Source organism: Somniosus microcephalus, chromosome 6, assembly GCF_052327205.1.
Source record: "Somniosus microcephalus isolate GS21.2 chromosome 6, FLI_Smic_1.0, whole genome shotgun sequence".
NCBI classification, from domain to species: domain Eukaryota; kingdom Metazoa; phylum Chordata; class Chondrichthyes; order Squaliformes; family Somniosidae; genus Somniosus; species Somniosus microcephalus.
The window spans coordinates 209413990-209438042 of NC_140992.1; the positions used below are offsets into that span (position 1 = coordinate 209413990).

The following is a 24053-nucleotide window of genomic DNA, read 5'->3' on the forward strand; positions in this document are numbered from 1 at the left end:
CCCTCAGCTTCTGCATTGAGCAACAACTCCTCAACAACTCCTGCAGAACATTCTGAGGGGGGAGGGTGAACAGCCAGAGGTCATGGTCCATATTGTTATCAACGACATAGGTAGAAAGAGGGATGAGTTCCTGCAGGCAGATTTTAGGGAGCTAGGAAAGAGATTAAAAAGCAGGACCTCAAAGGTAGTAATCTCCGGATTACTCCCAATGCCACTAGCTAGTGAGTATAGAAATAGGAGGATAGAGCAGATGAATGCGTGGCTGGAGAGATGGCGCAGGAGGGAGGGCTTTAGATTCCTGGGACATTGGGACCAGTTCTGGAGGAGGTGGGACCTGTACAGACCAAATGGGTTTCACCTCAACAGAGCAGGGACCAATGTCCTCGCAGCAGGGGGGGGGGGGGGGCGTTGCTTGTGATGTTGGGGAGGGTTTAAACTAATTTGACAGGGGGATAGGCACCAGGATGTAGCATTAGTAAGGAGAAACAAGGTGCACAAAGGATTGGAAGAGACAGGTAGCACTAGAGTAAGAAACAGTACTGTGGTGTATGTAACCTGTTCCACCTTAAGAGAACTTAAGCCTGTTCCACCTTAAGAGATGTACTACTTTCTCTGGCTGCTGTATACGTAATACCGGTGGTGACCACACCGGTATATAAGCACTGTGTAGTAATATTGTATTCAGTATAGTCCCTACCTCCAACCAGTAAATACCTGTTGAATTTACTCTTGTAGTCTGTGTAGTAATTATCACTATAACACACAGGCTTAACAGTGGCGACGAGTCCGATTCTTACCCTGCGGCAGTTATTTCCACGGCGGCTTCGTCCACAGACAGGACGTCGAAGAGAGGTTTCCACCCTCATCACCCTACTGGAAGACACGTCGAGCGGCAGGCATCGAGAAACCGGAGTGCAGAAGACATCCTGACCTCGAAGCCTCCATCAGCGACTGTCAGCTTCTTCTTTCTGCCTCGGTGGTGGGTAAGCCGGGCAGCGACGCGACAGAAAGTCAACCGCGTTGGCTGTACAGACGGGGCTGGGAAGACGGAGGAATAAGGGCGGTGAGATCGATCGCGACCGGAGATAAGGGCCGGGCCGCTTTCGAGCGAGAGGCGCAGCGCGGGGACATCGATTGCGACCGGAGATAAGGGCTGCATTCGGGCTAAAAGGCGCAGCGTCTGGGGAAACTGAAGGCGCGAGAGCCGCGGTGAAGCGGAGACAGCGTCGGGGGACGGTTGAAGACCGCCAAGCGTGGGAAAACCGCCATTTTGTGGGCGGAGGGCGACGACAAGAGCGGGAAGCTGCCATCTTGGATAACATAAAAATACAATAAATTGCAACGATGCCTAAACATGGGAACATTAATACCTTTGATAGTGACATCGAAGATTGGGCCATGTATGTAGAACGCATACAAAATTATTGTAAGGCAAATAAAATTCCTGATGCAGATAAAGCACTAACATTATTAAATTTAATGGGTGCGAAGACATACGGGCAATTGAAACACCTTGTATCACCAGATGAACCGGCGGATAAGACGTTCGAGGAGATTGTTACTGTCCTGAAAAATCATCTAAACCCCACGCCGCTGATGCTAGCGGAACGATTTAAATTTTACGACAGAAGGCAGCTGCAGAATGAAAGCAATGCTGAATATTTGATGGAATTACGTAAGCTAGCAAAATATTGTCAGTTTGGAACGGGACTGACAGAGGCACTACGAGATAAATTTGTGTGTGGTTTATTTAAACAGGATACACAAAAGCGACTGCTCGAGGAGAATGAGCTGACGCTTGAGAAGGCGATCACTATGGCAGCAGCACACGAAGCCACAGCGAGAGGCACGGCAGTAATGCAGCTACGGTCACCGGAACTCGGTACAAACAAATTGGGTTTGAGTTCTGTCAAATGTTATCGTTGTGGAAAGACAACGCACGATCAGGACCAGTGTTGGTTTAAAAACCAAGAATGCAGAACGTGTGGCAGGCTTGGCCACATAGCTAAAGTATGCCGGTCAGGAAAGAAGACCAGCAACAAAAAGTCACCGCAAGGAAAATACGCAAAGGTACACAAGGTGACAAAGAACAGTTTGACCGAACAGAAGTCAGATTCAGACGCTAGCAGTAATGAACTGGATAGCTTAAGAGTACACAACGTTGGTAAGGATGCAGATCTCCAGACAATTTGGGTCACTCTTCAGATAGCAGGAGTCCAAGTAAAAATGGAATTGGACACTGGATCGGCATTGACGGTCATGAATAAGAAAGATTACAGAAGGTTATTCCAACATATTCCCCTACAGGATACGGAGATTATATTGAAAACATACACGGGGCAAAGAGTGTACCCCATCGGAAAAATAGAGGTAGAAGTGGTCCACAAGGGCGAAGAAAGCCAAGTAATGGACTTATATGTGCTACCTGAAGGAGGTCCACCACTACTAGGACGGGAGTGGATTAGGAAAATGAATATGGACTGGCACTCCTTGAAGACACTAACGGTAGATTCCGGGGAAACAGATGTCAAACCTAAACGATTGTCCAGAATATTGGATGATGCTAAAGAGGTGTTCCAGCAGGGACTGGGAACACTGAGAGGAATTACGGCAAACATCAAGATTGATGAACATGCACAACCAAAATTTTTTAAAGCCAGACCGGTACCCTATGCAATACGACCTACTGTTGAAGCGGAACTGGAAGCACTAGAACGTTCATGTGTACTGTCTAAGGTAGATTGGAGTGAGTGGGCTACGCCCATTGTTCCCGTTATGAAATGTCCTGCGAGCAACAAGCCAGGAGATCCAGGGAAGGTTCGCATCTGTGGAGATTTCAAAATCACCGTTAATCCGGTGCTTCACACGGTGCAGTATCCGCTTCCACGGATTGAGGATATTTTCGCTTCATTGTCTGGCGGGAAACACTTCACCAAGATAGACCTGGCGCAGGCGTACTTGCAGATGGAGGTTGAGGAAGAGTCACGCCAATACCTCACGATCAACATGCATCGAGGGTTGTACCGGTACAATAGGCTGGTTTTTGGAGTGGCATCGGCTCCAGCAATTTGGCAGAGGGCCATGGAGCAGGTATTACAGGGAATTCCAGGCACACAATGTTACCTGGACGATATTCTGATCACAGGTGATGGTGATGAACAACATCTCGCAAACTTGGAACTGGTGCTCAACAGACTGAAAGAGTCATAGTCATAGAGTTTTACAGCACAGAAAGAGGCCCTTCGGCCCATCGTGTCTGCGCCGTCCATCAATCCCTGTCCAGTCTAATCCTATTTTCCAGCATTTGGTCCATAGCCTTGTATGCAATGGCATTTCAAGTGCTCATCCAAATGCTTCTTGAATGTTGTGAGGGTTCCTGCCTCTACCACCCTTTCAGGCAGTGAGTTCCAGATTCCAACCACCCTCTGGGTGAAAAAGTTCCTCCTCAAATCCCCTCTAAATCTCCTGCCCCTTACCTTGAATCTATGCCCCCTTGTTATTGACCCCCCTACTAAGGGGAAAAGTTCCTCTTTATCTACCCTGTCGATGCCCCTCATCATTTTGTACACCTCAATCAGGTCCCCCCTCAGCCTTCTTTGCTCCAATGAAAACAACCCCAGCCTGTTTAGTCTTTCTTCATAGCTGAGGCGCTCCATCCCAGGTAACATCCTGGTGAATCTTCTCTGCACCCTCTCTAAAGCAATCACATCCTTCCTATAGTGAGGCGACCAGAACTGCACACAGTACTCCAGCTGTGGCCTCACCAGCGTTTTGTACAGCTCCAGCATAACCTCCCTGCTCTTATATTCTATGCCTCGGCTAATGAAGGCAAGTATCCCATATGCCTTTTTAACCACCTTATCTACCTGTTCCGCTGCCTTCAGGGATCTATGTACATGCACACCAAGGTCCCTCTGACCCTCTGTACTTCCTAGGGTCCTACCACTCATTGTGTACTCCCTTGCCTTATTTGTCCGTCCAAAATGCATCACCTCGCACTTTTCAGGGTTAAATTCCATTTGCCACTTTTCCGCCCATCTGACCAACTCGTTTATATCTTCCTGTAGCCTGAGGCTTTCCTCCTCACAATTTACCACCCCACCAATTTTCGTGTCATCCGCGAACTTACTGATCATACCTTTTACATTCTCATCCAAATCATTTATGTAGATCACAAACAGCAAGGGACCCAGCACCGATCCCTGAGGTACCCCACTAGACACAGGCTTCCAGTCACAAAAGCAACCTTCGACCATCACCCTCTGCCTCCTGCCACTCAGCCAGTTTAGGATCCAACGCGCCAAGGCACCCTGGATCCCATGGGCTCTTACCTTCTTGACCAGTCTCCTATGCGGGACTTTGTCAAAAGCTTTACTGAAGTCCATGTAAACCACATCCACAGCATTTCCCTCATCCACACACCTAGTCACCCCCTCGAAAAATTCAATCAGATTTGTCAGACATGATTTACCCTTGACAAAGCCATGCTGACTATCCCCGATTAATCCTTGCCTCTCCAAGTGGAGACTAATTTTGTCCCTCAGAATTTTTTCCAATAATTTCCCTACCACAGATGTTAGGCTCACTGGCCTGTAATTCCCTGGTTTATCCCTGCTACCCTTCTTGAATAATGGTACTACGTTAGCTGTTCTCCAGTCCTCTGGTACATCCCCTGTGGCCAGAGAGGTTCTGAAAATTTGTGTCAGAGCCCCTGCAATCTCCTCCCTTGCCTCACACAACAGCCTGGGATACGTCTCATCCGGGCCTGGGGATTTATCCACTTTTTGGCCTGCTAAAACCGCTAGTACCTCCTCCCTCCCGATGCTAATATGTTCAAGTATGTCACAGTCCCCTTGCCCGATTTCTATGTCGACATCATCTTTCTCCATAGTGAACACAGATGCAAAAAATTCATTTAAAACCCCGCCTACATCATCTGGCTCTACACACAGATTGCCACTTTGGTCCCTAATGGGCCCTACCCTTTCCCTGGTTATCCTCTTGCCCTTAATATACTTATAAAACATCTTAGGATTTTCCTTTATTTTGCTCGCCAGTGTTATTTCATGGCCCCTCCTCGCCCTCCTAATTTCTTTTTTAAGTATGCCCCTGCACTTTTTATACTCCTCTAGGGCTTCCTCCATCTTTAGTCTTTTGTAACTGCCAAAAGCCCCCCTTTTTTTCCTAATGCATTTTTGTATATCCCTTGTCATCCAAGGTTCCCTTTGCTTGTTGGTCCCACCCTTGACCTTTACAGGAACATGTTGGCATTGTACTCTCTCTATTTCCCTTCTGAAAGCCTCCCACTGCTTTGATGTGGACTTTCCTATAAGTAGCTGCTCCCAGTCCACTTTGGCCAGATCCTGCCTTATCATATTAAAATCGGCCATCCCCCAATTTAGAACCCTTATTTCCGAGCCGTCATTGTCTTTTTCCATGACCACCTTAAATCTCACCGAATTATGGTCACTGTCACCAAAATGCTCTCCTACTGACACTTCCACCACTTGCCCGGCTACATTCCCTAGAATTAGGTCCAGTACCGCCCCCTCTCTTGTAGGACTTTCTACATGTTGGCTCAAAAAGCTCTCCTGGATGCACTTTAAGAATTCTGCACCCTCTAAGCCTTTCACACTCTGACTATCCCAATTAATATTGGGGAAGTTGAAATCCCCCACTATTATTACCCTATTATTTTCGCACTTCTCTGAGATTTGCCTACATATCTGTTCCTCTATCTCCCCCTGACTGTTTGGGGGCCTATAGTACACTCCCAGCAAGGTGCTTGCCCCCTTTTTGTTTTTAATTTCTACCCATATGGCCTCATTAGAGGAACCCGCTAATATATCATCCCTCCTTACAGCAGTAATCGACTCCTTAATTAATATTGCAACACCCCCTCCCCTTTTACACCCCCCTCTGTCTCTCCTGAAGATTCTATACCCCGGAATATTGAGCTGCCAGTCCTGACCCTCCCTCAACCATGTCTCCGTGATAGCAACAATATCGTACTCCCATGTGTTCAACAACAACTTCAGTTCATCCACCTTATTTGCAAGACTCCTTGCATTAAAATAAATGCCTTCCAGCCCTGCCATATTCCCTTTTGCCCTCACATATTTTCTCTGCCTTCCCAGCTGACTTGTTTTTTCCTCTGTATTTGGCTGTAAATCACCCCCTACTATAGCTCCACTCTGTATCCCATCCCCCTGCCAAGTTAGTTTAAACCCCCCCCAGCAGTGCTAGCAAACCTCCCCGCAAGGATATTGGTCCCCCTCTGGTTCAGGTGTAGACCGTCCGACTTGTACAAGTCCCACCTTCCCCAGAAGCAGGCCCAGTGATCCAGGAAACTAAAGCCCTCCCCCCTGCACCATCCCTTTAGCCACGCATTCATCTGTTCTATCTTCCTATTCCTATACTCACTAGCACGTGGCACCGGGAGTAATCCAGAGATTACAACCTTTGAGGTCCTGCTCCTTAATCTTCCACCTAGCTCCCTAAATTCTTGCTGCAGGACCTCATCCCTCTTTTTACCTATGTCGTTGGTACCAATGTGGACCACGACCTCTGCCTGTTCACCCTCCCCCTCCAGAATGCCCTGCAGCCGCTCAGTGACATCCTTGACCCTGGCACCAGGGAGGCAACAAACCATCCTGGATTCATGTCTACGGCCACAGAAATGCCTATCTGTTCCCCTTACTATAGAATCCCCTACCACTATTGCTCTCCCACTCTTTTTCCTCCCTTCCTGGGCAGCAGGAGCACCCCCAGTGCCAGGAAGTTGGCTGCTGCTGCCTTCCCCTGGTGAGTCATCCCCCTCAACAGTATCCAAATCGGTATACCTGTTTGAGAGGGGAATGGTCACAGGGGTCTCCTGCACTACCTGCCTGCTTCTATTGCTCCGCCTGGTGGTCACCCATTTCCTTTATTCCTGTGCAACCCTTCCCTGCGGTGTGACCAACTCACTAAACGTGCTATCCACGACCCTCTCAGCATCGTGAATGCTCAACAACCCATCCACCCGCAGCTCCAGCGCCTCAATGCGGTCTGCTAGTAGCTGCAGATGGATGCATTTCCTGCACACGTGGTCATCAGGGGCAGTGTCCCTGAATTCCCACATAGAGCAAGAGGAGCACATCACGGGGCTGGGCTCTCCTGGCATGACTTACCCTTTAATTAATTTAAATTAAATTCACTATCACCAATTAAGAGTATGGATTTAGAGTAAATCGGCAGAAATGTGAGTTCTTCCAGAAGCAGATCTCGTACTGTGGCCATGTCATTGACCGGGAGGGGCTTCATAAGTCTCCTGACAAGATTGAGGCAGTTGTAAAGGCTCCCGCTCCGGAGAATGTCTCTCAGTTGAGGTCGTTTCTAGGATTAATTAACTATTACCATAAATTTCTGCCAAATCTATCCACGGTACTGCACCCGTTAAACGCTCTTTTACAGAAAGGGGTACCATGGGAATGGGGCGAAAACTGTAAGAAGGCATTTCGCAAAAGCAAAGAATTGATCACCTCAGAGGAAGTGTTGGCTCACTTCAACCCGACACTGCCTATTCGGTTGGCTTGTGATGCTTCTCCATATGGTATTGGGGCAGTACTCTCACACAAGTTGCCAAATGGCACGGAAAGGCCAGTCGCGTTTGCATCCAGATCATTGACCTCCGCTGAGCGCAACTATGCGCAGATCGATAGGGAGGCTCTTAGCCTTGTATGGGGAGTGAAGAAGTTTAATCATTACCTGCAGGGCCAAAAATTCACACTTCTGACAGACCATCAACCGTTGGTATCCATTTTTAACCCTAAGAAGGGTGTTTCGGTGATGACAGCGCAGCGTCTCCAGAGATGGTCTCTTTTCCTAGGGGCACATCAATATCAAATAGAATTCAAAGGTACGAAACAGCATGGCAATGCTGATGGGCTGTCGCGCCTGCCACTACCTGAAGAAGAAGACACGACGAAAGTTGACCCTGTTAAGTTATTTCATTCGACCATCATCGAGTGTTTACCAGTCACCAATGCAAGTATTGAAAGAGAAACCAGGAACGACCCGACACTGTCCAGAGTCTACGAGGTGACAGTGAAAGGATGGCCAACACGGGGTGATCCTCTGTTACCGGCATTTTCGGCAAGGCGAGACCAGCTGTCCGTCTGCCATGGTACCTTGATGTACGGGACAAGAGTGATTATTCCTCCCAAGTTAAGGGAAAGAGTTTTAAACGAACTGCATGAAGGTCATCTGGGGGGAGTTAAAATGAAAAGTCTTGCTAGGGCTTATGTATGGTGGCCGGGTATTGACCAACAGATTGAGGAGTTAACGAAAAGCTGTGCTGGGTGCCAAAAAGTGCAAAATGCACCTCCGATAGCACCGCTACACCCATGGGAATGGCCTTCAGCCCCATGGCAACGCGTACACATTGACTTTGCTGGTCCATTCATGGACTCCATGTTCCTAATTGCGGTGGACGCACATTCCAAATGGCCAGAAGTCATCAAGATGAATACCACTACTTCAGAAAAGACAATTGCGGTGTTAAGAACAATATTCGCAAGGAACGGATTGCCAGAACAGATCTGTTCAGACAACGGACCACAGTTTGTATCGGAAGAATTCCGACAATTCTTAAAGAAGAATGGAGTAAAATATTATACCTCTGCCCCATATCATCCGGCGACAAACGGGTTGGCTGAAAGATTTGTCCAGACATTCAAAAAGGCAATTAAGGCCATGAACGATGATCAGATTCCGCTGCAACAGAAGGTCGACAAGTTCCTGATGTCATATCGAAACGCCGATCATGCAGTGACTAACCAAAGTCCTGCCATGATGTTTTATAACAGGAGGTTGCAGTCCAAGTTGGACTTGTTAAAACCAAATGTGCGGAGGGAAGTGGAAAACAAACAGTTTCGGCATATTAACAACAAGACCACTCGAACTTTCGACGTAGGACAACCAGTGTTGGCAAGGGGCTATGGAAACGAAAAATGGCAGTCCGGAACAATTCGGGCCAGACAAGGACCTCTGATGTACACAGTAGATATTGGTCATAATGTGATAAGGCATCATGCGGATCAACTAGTAGAGTCGAGAGCAAGGGTCGAACCCATGGTTGTGACAGAGACAACTGTGGAAGACGTTAATGAACCTGAAGCATCTACCTCGGCAGGGAATGTACTTGATGATAATGACACCCAATACATTGGAAACCAAATAGAGGAGGCACCTCAACAACAAGAATCAGAGACTACTGAGAGGCGTTATCCAAGCCGCATCAGAAAGCCTCCTGAGAGACTGAACCTTTGAACTGTTATACCTGAAGTTATATATGTATATATGTTATTATGTTATGTTAAATGGGGATATGACTGTTAAGCTAAAAAGGGAGGATTGTGGTGTATGTAACCTGTTCCATCTTAAGAGAACTTAAGCCTGTTCCACCTTAAGAGATGTACTACTTTCTCTGGCTGCTGTATACGTAATACCGGTGGTGACCACACCGGTATATAAGCACTGTGTAGTAATATTGTATTCAGTATAGTCCCTACCTCCAACCAGTAAAGACCTGTTGAATTTACTCTTGTAGTCTGTGTAGTAATTATCACTATAACACACAGACTTAACAAGTACGGTATTAGGTGGGGTCAGACTAAGGGAGAATACAAGAAGGTCTAAGATAGTTTACAGTGCATGTGTGTGAATGCACGAAGTGTGGTAAATAAGGTTGGTGAGCTGCAGGTGCAAATAGCCACATAGGAATATGGTGGCATGGCGATAACGGAGACTTGGCTCAAAAAAGGGCAGGGTTGGGTACTAAATATTCCTGGATATAATGTATTCAGGAAAGATAGTGAAGGAAAAAAAGGAGGTGGGGTGGCAGTATTGATTAAGGAGAATATTACAGTGCTGGAGAGAGCGGATGTCCTGGAGGAGTCAAGGACAGAATCTATTTGGTTAGAGTTGAGAAACAATAGAGGTGCCATTACACTACTAGGTGTATTCTATAGACCTCCAACTAGTGGGAAGGATATAGAGGAGCAAATTTGCAGGGAAATTACAGAGAGGTGCAAGAACTATAGAGTAGTGATAATGGGGGACTTCAACTATCCTAATATAGACTGGAATTGTAATAGTGTAAAGGGCAGAGAGGGGGAAGAATTTCTGTAATGCGTTCAGGAGAACTTTCTTGATCAGTACGTTTCCGGCCCAACGAGGAAGGAGGCATTGCTGGATCTGGTTCTGGGGAATGAGGTAGGTCAAGTGGAGCAAGTATCAGTAGGTGAACATTTAAGGAACAGTGATCATAGTATCATAAGGTTTAGATTAGCTATGGAAAAGGACAGGGAGCAATCTAGAGTAAAAATACTTAATTGGAGGAAGGCCAATTTCAGTGGGTTGAGAACGGATCTGGCCCAGGTAAATTGGAATCAAAAATTGGCAGTCAAAACTGTAATTGCTGGGTTTATCCTTACAGTCTTTTTTGAACCTCTCTGTAATTTCCCTGCAAATTTGCTCCTCTGTAATCGAACAATGTTTTATAAGTATATTAAGGGCAAGAGGATAACCAGGGAAAGGGTAGGGCCCATTAGGGACCAAAGTGGCAATCTGTGTGTAGAGCCAGATGATGTAGGCGGGGTTTTAAATGAATTTTTTGCATCTGTGTTCACTATGGAGAAAGACGATGCGGACATAGAAATCGGGCAAGGGGACTGTGACATACTTGAACATATTAGCATCGAGAGGGAGGAGGTGCTAGCGGTTTTAGCAGGCCAAAAAGTGGATAAATCCCCAGGCCCGGACGAGATGTATCCCAGGCTGCTGTGGGAGGCAAAGGAGGAGATTGCAGGGGCTCTGACACAAATTTTCAGAACCTCTCTGGCCACAGGGGATGTACCAGAGGACTGTCGAACAGCTAATGTAGTACCATTATACAAGAAGGGTAGCAGGGATAAACCAGGGAATTACAGGCCAGTGAGCCTAACATCTGTGGTAGGGAAATTATTGGAAAAAATTCTGAGGGACAAAATTAGTCTCCACTTGGAGAGGCAAGGATTAATCGGGGATAGTCAGCATGGCTTTGTCAAGGGTAAATCATGTCTGACAAATCTGATTGAATTTTTCGAGGGGGTGACTAGGGGGGTGGATGAGGGAAATGCTGTGGATGTGGTTTACATGGACTTCAGTAAAGCTTTTGACAAAGTCCCGCATAGGAGACTGGTCAAGAAGGTAAGAGCCCATGGGATCCAGGGTGCCTTGGCGCGTTGGATCCTAAACTGGCTGAGTGGCAGGAGGCAGAGGGTGATGGTCGAAGGTTGCTTTTGTGACTGGAAGCCTGTGTCCAGTGGGGTACCTCAGGGATCGGTGCTGGGTCCCTTGTTGTTTGTGATCTACATAAATGATTTGGATGAGAATGTAAAAGGTATGATCAGTAAGTTCGCGGATGACACGAAAATTGGTGGGGTGGTAAATTGCGAGGAGGAAAGCCTCAGGCTACAGGACGATATAAACGGGTTGGTCAGATGGGCGGAAAAGTGGCAAATGGAATTTAACCCTGAAAAGTGTGAGGTGGTGCATTTTGGACGGACAAATAAGGCAAGGGAATACACAATGAGTGGTAGGACCCTAGGAAGTACAGAGGGTCAGAGGGACCTTGGTTAACATGTACATAGATCCCTGAAGGCAGCGGAACAGGTAGATAAGGTGGTTAAAAAGGCATATGGGATACTTGCCTTCATTAGCCGAGGCATAGAATATAAGAGCAGGGAGGTTATGATGGAGCTGTACAAAACGCTGGTGAGGCCACAGCTGGAGTACTGTGTGCAGTTCTGGTCACCTCACTATAGGAAAGATGTGATTGCTTTGGAGAGGGTGCAGAGAAGATTCACCAGGATGTTACCTGGGATGGAGCGCCTCAGCTATGAAGAAAGACTAAACAGGCTGGGGTTGTTTTCCTTGGAGCAAAGAAGGCTGAGGGGGGACCTGATTGAGGTGTACAAAATGATGAGGGGCATAGATAGGGTAGACAAAGAGGAACTTTTCCCCTTAGTTGGGGGGTCAATAACAAGGGGGCATAAATTCAGGGTAAGTGGCAGGAGATTTAGAGGGGATTTGAGGAGGAACTTTTTCACCCAGAGGGTGGTTGGAATGTGGAACTCAATGCCTAAAAGGGTGGTAGAGGCAGGAACCCTCACAACATTCAAGAAGCATTTGGATGAGCACTTGAAATGCCATTGCATACAAGGCTATGGACCAAATGCTGGAAAATGGGATTAGACTGGACAGGGATGGATGGGCGGCGCAGACACGATGGGCCGAAGGGCCTCTTTCTGTGCTGTAAAACTCTATGGCCTAGAAATTGAGTGGGCTTTGCGCCCATTTTGCGGTGCTAGAGGTCATTGCGCTGGACTTACAGCCGGTTCAGAAATTCCCTGGGGCCCTACCATCGGCGGTAGACCGGTTGCGCTGCGCCGGCACCGATGACGTCATCGGTGTGCGCAGCGTCCCGGTTGCCGTGGTGATGGGCCCCAGTGCCGAAATTGAGTTGCGGCCGCCTCGCCCGTGGCAGCCGCAACTAAGACTCTGGCAACCGGGTCTTACAGGAGTTTGCACCGGCGCATTAAGGTCGCGCGGCGGCCGGCTGCTTTCCCGCCGGCCGCCTGCCCGCACCTCCCTCCCCAGACTCCTCCACCCCCCACCCCCCGCGGAACAGATGCTTCTGGGCTGCGAGCCCGGCACTTCCCCGAGGTGCCGGGCTCATTTTTGTGAAGATTTTACCGGCCAGCGGGCGGGTGCAGGCAGCTCCTCCTTAACTGAAGGAGGAGGCCTGCACTTCCCGAGCCTGCCGCACCGCATCGGGTGCCGCAGCGCCGGAATAGCGCCGCAATGCGGCAGGTAGCGCCCATTTTCAGGCGCAAACACCCTTCAGTAGCGCCGGCAGCCGTTTGGGCGCGGCGCTACTGAATTTTTGGCACGCGCAGGGGGACTTAGCGCCGGCGCTAACTTTCCGGCGCTAAAGCCCTGGCGCGGCGCCAACTGAATTTCTAGGCCTATGACTCTATGACTCTAATGGGCTGCCTTTAAGGAGGAGATGGTTCAGGTACAGTCGAGGTACATTCCCACAAGGGGGAAAGGTAGGGCAACCAAAGTCAGAGCTCCCTGGATAACGAAAGAGAGAGTAAGATGAAGCAGAAAAAGGGGGTGTATGACAGATGTCAGGTTGAGAATACAATTGAAAACCAGGCTGAATATAGAAAGTTCAATGGGGAAGTGAAAAAGGAAATAAGAGGGGCAAAGAGAGAGTATGAGAATAGACTGGCAGCTAACATAAAAGGGAATCCAAAAGTCTTCTATAGGCACATAAATAGTAAACGGGTAGTAAGGGGGGGGGGCATTAGGGACCAAAATGGAGACCTACGCATGAAGGCAGAGGGTCTGGCTGACGTACTAAATGATTGCTTTGCATCTGTCTTTACCAAGGAAGAAGATGCTGCCAAAGTCATAGTGAAAGTGGAGGTAGTTGAGATACTGAATGGGATAAAAATTGATACAGGAGATACTAGAAAGGCTGGCTGTACTTAAAGTAGACAAGTCACCAGGACCAGATGGGATGCATCCTAGAATGCTGAGGGAAGTAAAGGTGGAAATTGCAGAGGTACTGGCCATAATTTTCCAATCCTCCTCAGATACGGGGGTGGTGCCAGAGTATTGGAGAATTGCAAATGTTACAACCTTGTTCAAAAAAGACTGTAAGGATAAACCCAACAACTACAGGCCAGTCAATTTAACCTCGATAGTGGGGAAGCTTTTAGAAATGAACAAAATTAACAGTCACTTGGACAAGTGTGATTAATTAAGGAACGTCATCACGGATTTGTTAAAGGCAAATCTTCTTCTTCTTCTTAGGCAGTCCTTCAGAACTGAGGATGACTTGCTTCCACATTAAAAATGAGTTCGCAGGTGACTGATGAGTCCAATGCGGGACCTACAGTCTCTGTCACAGGTGGGGCAGACAGTGGTTGAAGGGGCGGGTGGGTGGGGTGCTTGGGTTGATGTGCGCTCCTTGCGCTGCCTGCGCTTGGCTTCTGCTTGCTCCCGGCAAAGAGACTCGAGGTGTTCGGTGCCTTCCCGGATGCTTCTCTTCCACTTTGTACGGTCTTGGGCCTGGGATTCCCAGGTGTCAGTGGGGATGTTGCACTTTTTCAAGTAGGCTTTGAGGGTGTCCTTGAAACGTTTCCTCTGCCCACCTGGGGCTCTCTTGCCGTGTCGGAGCTCCAAGTAGAGCGCTTGTTTCGGGAGTCTCGTATCGGGCATGCGGACAATGTGACCCATCCATCGGAGCTGATCGAGCGTGGTCAAAGCTTCGATGCTGGGGATGTTGGCCTGAGCGAGAACACTGACGTTGGTGCGCCTATCCTGCCAATGGATTTGCAGGATCTTGCGGAGGTAGCGTTGTTGGTATCTCTCCGGTGCTTTGAGGTGCCTGCTATACATGGTCCATGTCTCTGAGGCATACAGCAGGGCGGGTATCACTGCTGCTCTGTAGACCATGAGCTTAGTGCCGGGTTTGAGGTCCTGGTCTTCAATCACTCTCTTCCTCAGGTGACCGAAGGCTGCACTGGCACACTGAAGGCGGTGTTGGACTTAGTCATCAACATCTACCCTTGTTGTATGTAGGCTCCCAAGGAAATGGAAAGTGGTCTACATTGTCCAAGGCCTTGTCGTGGGTATTGATAATCGGGGGGCAGTACTGTGTGGCGGGGGCAGGTTGGTAGAAGACCTTTGTCTTACGGATGTTTAGTGTAAGGCCCGTGCTCTCGTACGCTTCGATGAAGGTGTTGACGATGGTTTGGAGTTCAACCTCCAAGTGAGCACAGACGCAAGCGTCGTCTGCATACTGTAATTCGACGACAGAGGATGAGACGACCTTGGATCTGGACTGGAGGCAACGGAGGTTGAACAGTTTCCCATCTGTTCTGTAAATTAGCTCCACTCCAGTGGGGAGCTTACTGAGGGTGAGATGGAGCATTGCAGCAAGGAAGATCGAGATGAGCATTGGTGTGATGACACAGCCTTGCTTAACCCCAGTCCGTACGTGAATTGGGTCTGTGGTGAAACCGTTGGTCAGGATCACGGCTTGCATGCCGTCATGAAGCGGAGGATGGTGACAAACTTTTGAGGGCAGCGAATTTGAGGAGGACATTCCATAATCCCTCACGGTTGACAGTGTTGAAGGCCTTTGTGAGATCAAAGAAGGCCATGTACAGTGGTTGGTGCTGTTCCCTGCATTTCTCTTGTAATTGAGGCGCAGTGAAGATCATGTCCATTGTGCCCCTTAGTGGGCAGAATCCACATTGCGACTCTGGGAGGAACTCTTCGGCCACTGGGAGAAGGCGATTGAGAAGGATTCTTGCGATGACTTTCCCTGTGGCAGACAGCAGGGAAATTCGTCTGTAATTACCGCAATCGGACTTGTCGCCTTTCTTGAAGTTGGTCACAATTACTGCGTCTCTGAGATCCCCTGGCATGCTCTCCTCCTTCCAGATAAGAGAAATTAGTTCATGGATTTGCGCTAGTAGTGCTTCTCCGCTATGCTTTAGTGCCTCGGCAGGGATTCCATCTGCTCCTGAGGCCTTGTTGTTCTTCAGTTGTCAGATGGCCTTTTCAACCTCATGCTGGGCTGGGGTTGTGCTGAGATGGTGGCGGGTAGCATGCTGCGGGATGGAGTTGAGGACACTCGCGTCGAAGACAGAGTCTCTGTTAAGGAGATCTTCGAAGTGCTCCTTCCAGCGGGCACTGACGACCTCTCTGTCCTTGATGAGTACCTCTCCGTTATTGCCGCGCACTGGGGTAGGACCTTGGGTGCTTGGGCCGTAGATGGTCTTGACTGTGCTAAAGAATCCATGCACGTCATGGTTGTCGGCTAGCTGCTGGATCTCCTGTGCTTTCTCCACCCACCATCTGTTCTTTAGGTCACGAATTTTTTGTTGGACCTCGGCCTTCAGGCGTCTGTAAAGCTGCTTTCTTGCTCTCGAGTTGTGTTGCTGTTTCCAGATCAGGAATGCCTTGCACTTGCGACTTATTAGCTTCTGGATCTCCTGGTCATTCTCGCCGAACCAGTCTTGGTGTTTCCTGGTCGAGTGACCGAGCGTCTCTTTACAGCTGCTGATTATGGAGGCCTTGAGTGCAGACCAGGCGCTGTGGACACTCTGTGTCTCTGCATCACTGGGAGTCGTCAGGTTGTTTGTGAGGCGCAGGCTGAATAGGGCCTTCTTAGCTGGGTCTTTGAGTGCTCCAGCGTTGATTTTCCTGCGGCATTGTTTCTGTTGCTGCCGCTGTTTTGGGGCTACATTGATGGAGATGACAGAGTGGATTAGGCGGTGGTCAGTCCAGCAGTCGTCAGCTCCTGTCATGGCGCGGGAGGAGGACAGGAGCATTATCCTATAAGAGACATCATTCTTGTCCGAGGCCGGACATGAAAGGCAAATGGTGTTTAACTAAGTTGATTGAGTTTTTTGAGGTAACAGAGAGGGTCGATGAAGGCAATGCGGTTGACGTGGTGTACATGGACTTCCAAAAGGCATTTGAAAAAATGCCACATAATAGGCTTGTCAGCAAAGTTGAAGCCCATGGAATAAAAGGGACAGTGGCAGCATGGATATGAAATTGGCTCAGTGACAGGAAAGAGAGAGTAGTGGTGAATGGTTGTTTATTGAACTGGAGGAAGATATATAGTGGTGTTCCCCAGAGGTCTGTACGAGGATCACTGCTTTTAAAAAATTAGTTTATGGGATGTGAGCGTCGCTGGCAATGCCAGCATTTATTGCCCATCCCTAGTTGCCCTTCAGAAGGTGGTGGTAAGCTGCCTTCTTGAACTGCTGCAGTCCATGTGGTGAAGGTACTCCCACAGTGCTATTAGGGAGTTCCAGGATTTTGACCCAGCAACGATGAAGGAACGGCGATATACTTCCAAGTCAGGATGGTGTGTGACTTGGAGGGGAACTTACAGGTGGTGGTGTTTCCATGCGTCTGCTGCCCTTGTTCTTCTAGGTGGAAGAGGTCGCAGGTTTGGGAGGTGCTGCCGAAGAAGCCTTGGTGAGTTGCTGCAGTGCATCTTGTAGATGGTACACACTGCAGCCACGATACGCTGGTGGTGGAGGGAGTGAATGTTTAAGGTGGTGGATGGGGTGCCAATCAAGCAGGCTGCTTTGTCCTGGATGGTGTTGAGCTTCTTGAGTTGTTGGAGCTGCACTCATCCAGGCAAGTGGAGAGTATTCCATCATACTCCTTACTTGTGCCTTGTAGATGGTGGAAAGGCTTTGGGGAGTCAGTTGGTGAGATACTCGCTGCAGAATACCTAGCCTCTGACCTGCTCATTGCTACAGTATTTATGTGACTGGTCCAGTTAAGTTTCTGGTCAATGGTGACCCCCCAGGATGTTGATGGTGGGGGATTCGGCAATGGTAATGCCATTGAATGTCACGGGACAGTGGTTAGACTCTCGTTGTTGGAGATAGTCATTGCCTGGCACTTGTGGCGCGATTGTTACCTGCCACTTATGAGCCCAAGCCTGAACGTCATCCAGGTCTTGTTGCGTGCGGGCATGGACTGCTTCATTATCTGAGGAGTTGTGAATGGCACTGAATACTCTGCAGTCATCAGCGAACATCCCCATTTCTGACCTTATGTTGGAGGGAAGGTCGTTGATGAAGCAGCTGAAGATGGTTGGGCCTAGGACACTACCCTGAGGAACTCCTGCAGCGATGTCCTGGGGCTGTGATGATTGACCTCCAACCACCACAACCATCTTCCTTTGTGCTAGGTATGACTCCAGCTAGTGGAGAGTTTTCCCCCCCGATTCCCATTGACCAGTTTTACTAGGGCTCCTTGATGCCACTCAGTCAAATGCTGCCTTGATATCAAGGGCAGTCACTCTCACCTCACCTCTGGAATTCAGCTCCTTTGTCCATGTTTGGACCAAGGCTGTAATGAGGTCGGGAGCCAAGTGGTCCTGGCGGAACCCAAACTGGGCATCAATGAACAGGTTATTGGTAAGTGCTGCTTGAAAGCACTGTCGATGACACCTTCCATCACTTTGCTGATGACTGAGTAGACTGATGGGGCGGTAATTGGCTGGATTGAATTTGTCCTGCTTTTTGTGGACAGGGCATACCTGGGCAGTTTTCCACATTGTCGGATAGATGCCAGTATTGTAGCTGTACTGGAACAGTTTGGCTGGAGGCATGGCTAGTTCTGGAGCACACGTCTTCAGCACAACAGCCGGGATGTTGTCAGGGCCCATATCCTTTGCTGTATCTTGATCCTATTTTCTTGATGTATATTAATGACTTGGACTTGGTTGTACAGGGCACAATTTCAAAATTTGCATGACACAAAACTTGGAAGTATAGTGAACAGTGAGGAGGATAGTGATAGACTTCAAAAGGACATAGACAGGCTGGTGGAATGGGCAGACACGTGGCAGATGAAATATAACAGAAAAGTGCGAAGTGATACATTTTGGTAGAACGAGGAGAGGCAATATAAACTAAAGGGTACAATTCTAAAGGGCGTGCATGAACAGAAAGACCTGGGGGTATGCGTGCACAAATCATTGAAGGTGGCAGGGCAGGTGGAGAAAGCCGTTAAAAAAGCATACGGGATCCTGGGCTTCATAAATAGAGGCATAGAGTACAAAAGCAAGGAAGTTATGATGAACCTTTATAAAACACTGGTTCGGCCTCAACTGGAGTAGTGTGTCCAATTCTGGGCACCGCACTTTAGGAAGGATGTGAAGGCCTTAGAGAGGGTGCAGAAAAGATTTACAAGAATGGTTCCAGGGATGAGACACTTCAGTTATGTGGATAGACTGGAGAAGCTGGGGTTGTTTTCCTCAGAGCAGAGAAGGTCGAGAGGAGTTTTGATAGAGGTGTTCAAAATCATGAGAGGTCTGGACAGATAGAGAAAAACTGTTCCCATTGGCAGACGTGTCGAGCTCCAGAGGACACAGATTTAAGGTGATTGGCAGAACCAAAGGCGACATGAGGAAAAACTTTTTTTTACATAGCAAGTGGTTAGGATCTGGAATACATTGCCTGAAAGGGTGGGGGAAGCCGATTCAATTGTGGCGTTCAAAAGGGAATTGGATAAGTACCTGAAGGAAAAAATTTTGCAGGACTACGGGGAAAGGGCAGGGAAATGGGCCTAGCTGAAGTGCTCTTGCAGCGAGCCGGCATGGGCTCGACGGGCCGAATGGCCTCCTTCTGTGCTGTAACCATTCTATGATTCATCCTCAGTGATTTCAATCTCCATCTCACAGCCTGTCCTCCCTGAACCTCTTCCTCCATATAAACTCTCGACTAATATTCACAGCCATCCCGTCAACCTAGCCATGTCGTGTGGTCTCTTAATTACCATGGTCATGTTCACTGTTGAGGGTATCTAACTACTTTCCTGTAGCTTTTACCTCCACAACCCCCTACCGCCTTCCAACCCAAAGTCCTTTTGCATCCGCCCCTGGAAAGAAACTCACCACCAAATAGCTTACACCTGTACTCGTAAAATTCCCAATTGCCTAGCCTTCAGCTCTTCATCTGCCATAATATCTCTGCAGTTGTTGATTTGTTCAACTATCCTCTCAACTCTACCTTTGATGAGTTTGTCCCCTCGGACTTCATCCTCTTATGCAATCACATTCCTTCCTGCCTAGGTCTCACTCTGAAATACTGACCCTAAACCCCTCCACCTCTGCACCTTTAAGGCTCTTCCTTAAAACCCTTCTCTTTGACCAAGTTTTTCACCACCCCTCTAAATATCTCCTTCTTCAGCTTAGCCTTCATGTTTTATTCAAGCGTCTGCAAAGTAGCTTGGGATGGGTTTCTCCCTAAACACTATATAAATGCAAGTAGTTGTTGATGATAATGACAATACTCTCTGCAGGTGCTGGGTTAAATTTTGCTCACCACTCCAGAAACCTACACATGCATCAGAGCAGGTGCATAGAGCAGCAACAAAACAGGTCCCAAACGGATTTATGAGCTATGAGGAAACTAATGTTCAAGCTCTACAGCATGGAAAGATGGTAGTTAACGGAGCAGAGAGAAAGAAATGTCATTCAAGTTTACATTTTTAAAGTGATATGGACAAAGCAAACGCAAAATATTACTTTAAAGTAAGCCAAGGGAGTGGGGCCAAAGTATATAAATTTAAGTAAGTGAAAATAATATTTAAAACTGCTAAAGAACTTTTTGTTAAACCCAAGTGATAAGTTTGTCCACCCACAACCACTTGTCAACCTGTACCATGTATAACCCATGAGCACTGTAATGTGTTGTACCATGTTAAGACACACTGTACACTCATCAGCCTCATTAACTCAAGAGGCTCAAGCCCCTAGGACCCGAGTACAATCTAGGCTGACACTCCAGTGCACTGCTGAAAGAGCTCTGCATTGTCAGAGGTGCCGTCTTTTGGAGGACACATTAAAGAAAGTTCAGGAGTACATTAAGATTTCATGGCACTATTTGAATATCAGGAGGTTCTTCCAGTGGCCTGGCTCATATGCTTCCCTCAGCCAATACCACCAAAAACATATGAACTCATCAGTCATCTCATTGCTGGTTCTGTGCAAGCACTGCACTTTGAAAAAATTAATTGCATGCAAAGCACTCTGAAATGCTCGAGAGACACGATGTTGCATGATATAAATGTAGGGCTGTATTTTTCCATTTGCAAAGACAAAAGTCACAAACTAAATGATTTGTATTTTTGGTATAATACAACATTGCATTTAATGAAATTTTTATTTATGATCACAATTCACTTTTACTTACATAATACATTTATATAGAAAATCAAAGTATATCTTTTGAAACTTTACTGCACCATCTGGAAAATAGTAACAGGTTTACAAACTGGAAGCTGCTGCAGTTCCTCGCCTTACTGCAACTCAAGTCAACATTAAATTAAAAAAATTGGAACTTTTTATTGTACACGTAATACTTGTATGCTCTCCACCGTAACACTAGGCACTTGGACGTGAAGCAGCACTTCTGTTTTCTGCCTCAGAGCAGCATGACGTGCAGAATTGTAGGTAAATATTTCAGCTGTGGCTTTTGGAGACATCTGTCTGGCAGGATCATCCCTCCGTCAAGGTCAACCACTCCTATGTGGATCATTCACACATTCAATTGTTCAAAGTGCATTTCCACCGACAGTCCCGATTTGTTCATAGTTTCTTTTACTGGGAGGCCTTCTCCTTAAATTGGCTTTTGGGCTATCTCTCAAAATGTGTGCATTCATGTGCGAAATACTGGCATCACCGTGTCAACGTTCCCCAGAAACACTGAGCAACTACTGAAAATGACACTCCAGTATGGCAGCATTCTCTTCCTTCCCCAAGCCCCGCTCCCAAACCTAGGAAAAGTTAGGAATGCTGCTACATCTGAAATGTTGAAAGGTCAACTCAGAGGCAGCCTGGCTTTTAGATTACTTGATGTTACGACAACAAAAGCCATGTTGCTTCAGATACTCTCTTCAGGAAGAAGCTGGCTATTTTTCTGATAAACATGAAGCAGCCCCTGGTTAGAAAGCTGTACTAGCCATATTGACTGATCCCAGAAGCCTCTGCATACCATCCAACGATTCTTCCATCTGTTTGTAGGCAATTTTACCTTCTTCACCTGTCAGGGCAATCAGAAATGATCACAGTAAGTGTTTGTATTGATGAAAACAAGAGGAGTGATACATAAATCACAGTAATTATAGGTCAGGCTGGTCTTACATTTAATACTTTTCCCATTTCATTTCAGTGAGGGTAGAGGAGAGGAGACAGCTGGTTTCTCAAACTTCAATGTCACTCAGTTAATTGACAGGAGTGTTCAAAGTGCCTAATGCCAGCAGTCTCCATTTCTGGAGGAGTTTAATCCCCAAATAAGATTATAATTTTGTGTCATTATCCCACTGGAGGTGGGGAAGGAGAGATAAAAGAAATCATCTTGTCCTTTAAGATATTTTAATGCATCATCAATTCAGTCAGATAATCCTCCCCTCTTCACTATTATTACGTAGGGAAACATGGCAGCCAATTTGCACACAGCAAGATCCCACAAGCAATTGGGTATATGACCAGATAATCTGCTTTAGTGATGTAGGATGAGGGATAAATACTGGCCAGGACACCGTGACAACTCCCCTGCTCTTCGAATAGTGCCATGGGATCTTTTATGTCCACTTGAGGGGGCAGACGGGGTCCTCAGTTTAACGTTTCATCTGAAAGACAATACCTCAGACAGTGCAGCGCTCCCTCAGCATTGCCCTGGAGTGTCAATCTACATTATTTGGTCAAGTCTCTAGATTGGGGTTTAAATACATGACCTTCTGTCTCAGAGGAGAGAGTGCCATCATTGAGCCAAAGCTGACGCTCTGGAATTCCCTCCCTATACCCCTCTGCCTCTCCACCTCCCACTTCTTGGTATCGTCAGAAGGACAGCTCTTTTATAGGTCTGATCAAAACAAGTACCTAGGCCTGCTTGGTGAATAATCTTGGTTCTATTCAAGTATAAAACTGACACCGTCTTTCAGTGCAAGAAACAGAGGTGCAGGACAAAACGTGGACATCAAATTTCTTAGGACAGACAAAACTCCAGTTTCAACAAAGACAATGCGTCTCGACAACCAAAAGGTACGGTCCACGAACATCGAGTGAGGGTCAGCACATGAACCCCGGAGAATGGTCCCAGCATCAGTGGGTCAATCTCTTGCACTTGTCTAAAAGTTGAGGGTTTTATAGGAGTCGGAAGTGTTTCAAATATTGAGGGAATGAAACCCAATTTGCTTAAACTGATCCTCTTAATAGTAACATCAATGGCATGTTCCATGGTTCACTGTGCGTACAGTTGGATCTACAATACTTTTGTAAATAGATCCTGTCTAAGAATTAGGTCTGAGTACCAGGGTCTGCTCAACAACAACAAAAACTTGTATTTATATAGCGTCTGCAACATAGCAAATCGTCCCAAGGCGCTTCACAGGACTGATCAAACGAAATTTAACACCTAGCTACGAAAGGAGATATTAGGACACATGACCAAAAGCTTGGTCAAAGAGGTAGGTTTTAAGGAGCATCTTAAAGGAAGAGAGTGAGGTAGAGAAGTGGAGGTGTTTAGGGAGGGAATTCCAGAGCTTAGGGCCTAGGCAGCTGAAGGCACGGCCTCCAATGGTGTAGCAATTAAAATCAGGGATACACAAGAGGCCAGAATTGGAGGAGCGCAGAAATCTCGGAGGGTTGTAGAGCTGGAGGAGGTTGCAGAGATAGGGACGGACAAGGCCATGGACAGATTTGAAAACAAGGATGAGAATTTTAAAATTGAGGCGTTGCCGGACTGGGAGCCAATGTAGGTCAGCGAGCACAGGGGTGATGGGTGAACGGGACTTGGTGCGAGTTAGGATACGGGCAGCAGAGTTTTGGATGAGCTCAAGTTTATGATGGGTGGAAGATGGGCGGCCAGCCAGGAGAGCCATGGAATAGTCAAATCTAGAGATAACAAAGGCATGGATGAGGATTTCAGCAGCAGATGAGCTGAGGAGAGGCAGAGACGGGCGATGTTAGAGAGGTGGAAATAGGTGATCTCAGTGATGGAGTAGATATGTGGTCGGATGCTCATCTCGGGGTCAAATACGACATCAAGGTTACGAATGGTCTGGTTTGGCCTCAGGCAGTTGCCAGGGAGAAGGATGGAGTTGGTGGCAACATTCCCGCTAAGCTGCACAGGCCACTCACCGGTTTTTACTTGGAAGAAACCACGCATGCGCGAAAATTTGAATGGGCCACTCAACCAGTTAACAGGACTACGCACGAAAAAAAATTAGAGGTAACATTGGCTAGGGGATGGAGTTTGTGCTGCAGACCAAAGACAATGGCTTTTGTCATCTTAATATTTAGTTGGGGGAAATTTTTGCTCATCCAGAGCTGGATGTCGGACGAGCAGTCTGACAATTTAGAGACAGTGGAGGGGGTCGAGAGAGGTGGTGGTGGGGTAGAGCGGAGTGTCGTC

General features: G+C 47.5%; 1 protein-coding gene across 8 annotated transcripts in view; it reads right to left on the bottom strand.

The window, feature by feature from the left end:
• Nucleotides 1-20757: 20757 nt before the first annotated feature.
• The window catches only part of ripor1 (RHO family interacting cell polarization regulator 1), a 342398-nt gene continuing 339102 nt past the window's right edge, over nt 20758-24053 (bottom strand). For all 8 annotated transcript variants that reach the window (XM_085991336.1, XM_085991342.1, XM_085991339.1 and 5 more), the window contains one exon: nt 20758-21680. In XM_085991336.1, coding sequence (XP_085847462.1) covers nt 21583-21680 — 98 coding nt within the window. In that variant the 3' untranslated portion in view covers nt 20758-21582. The remainder of the gene's footprint in view (nt 21681-24053) is intronic.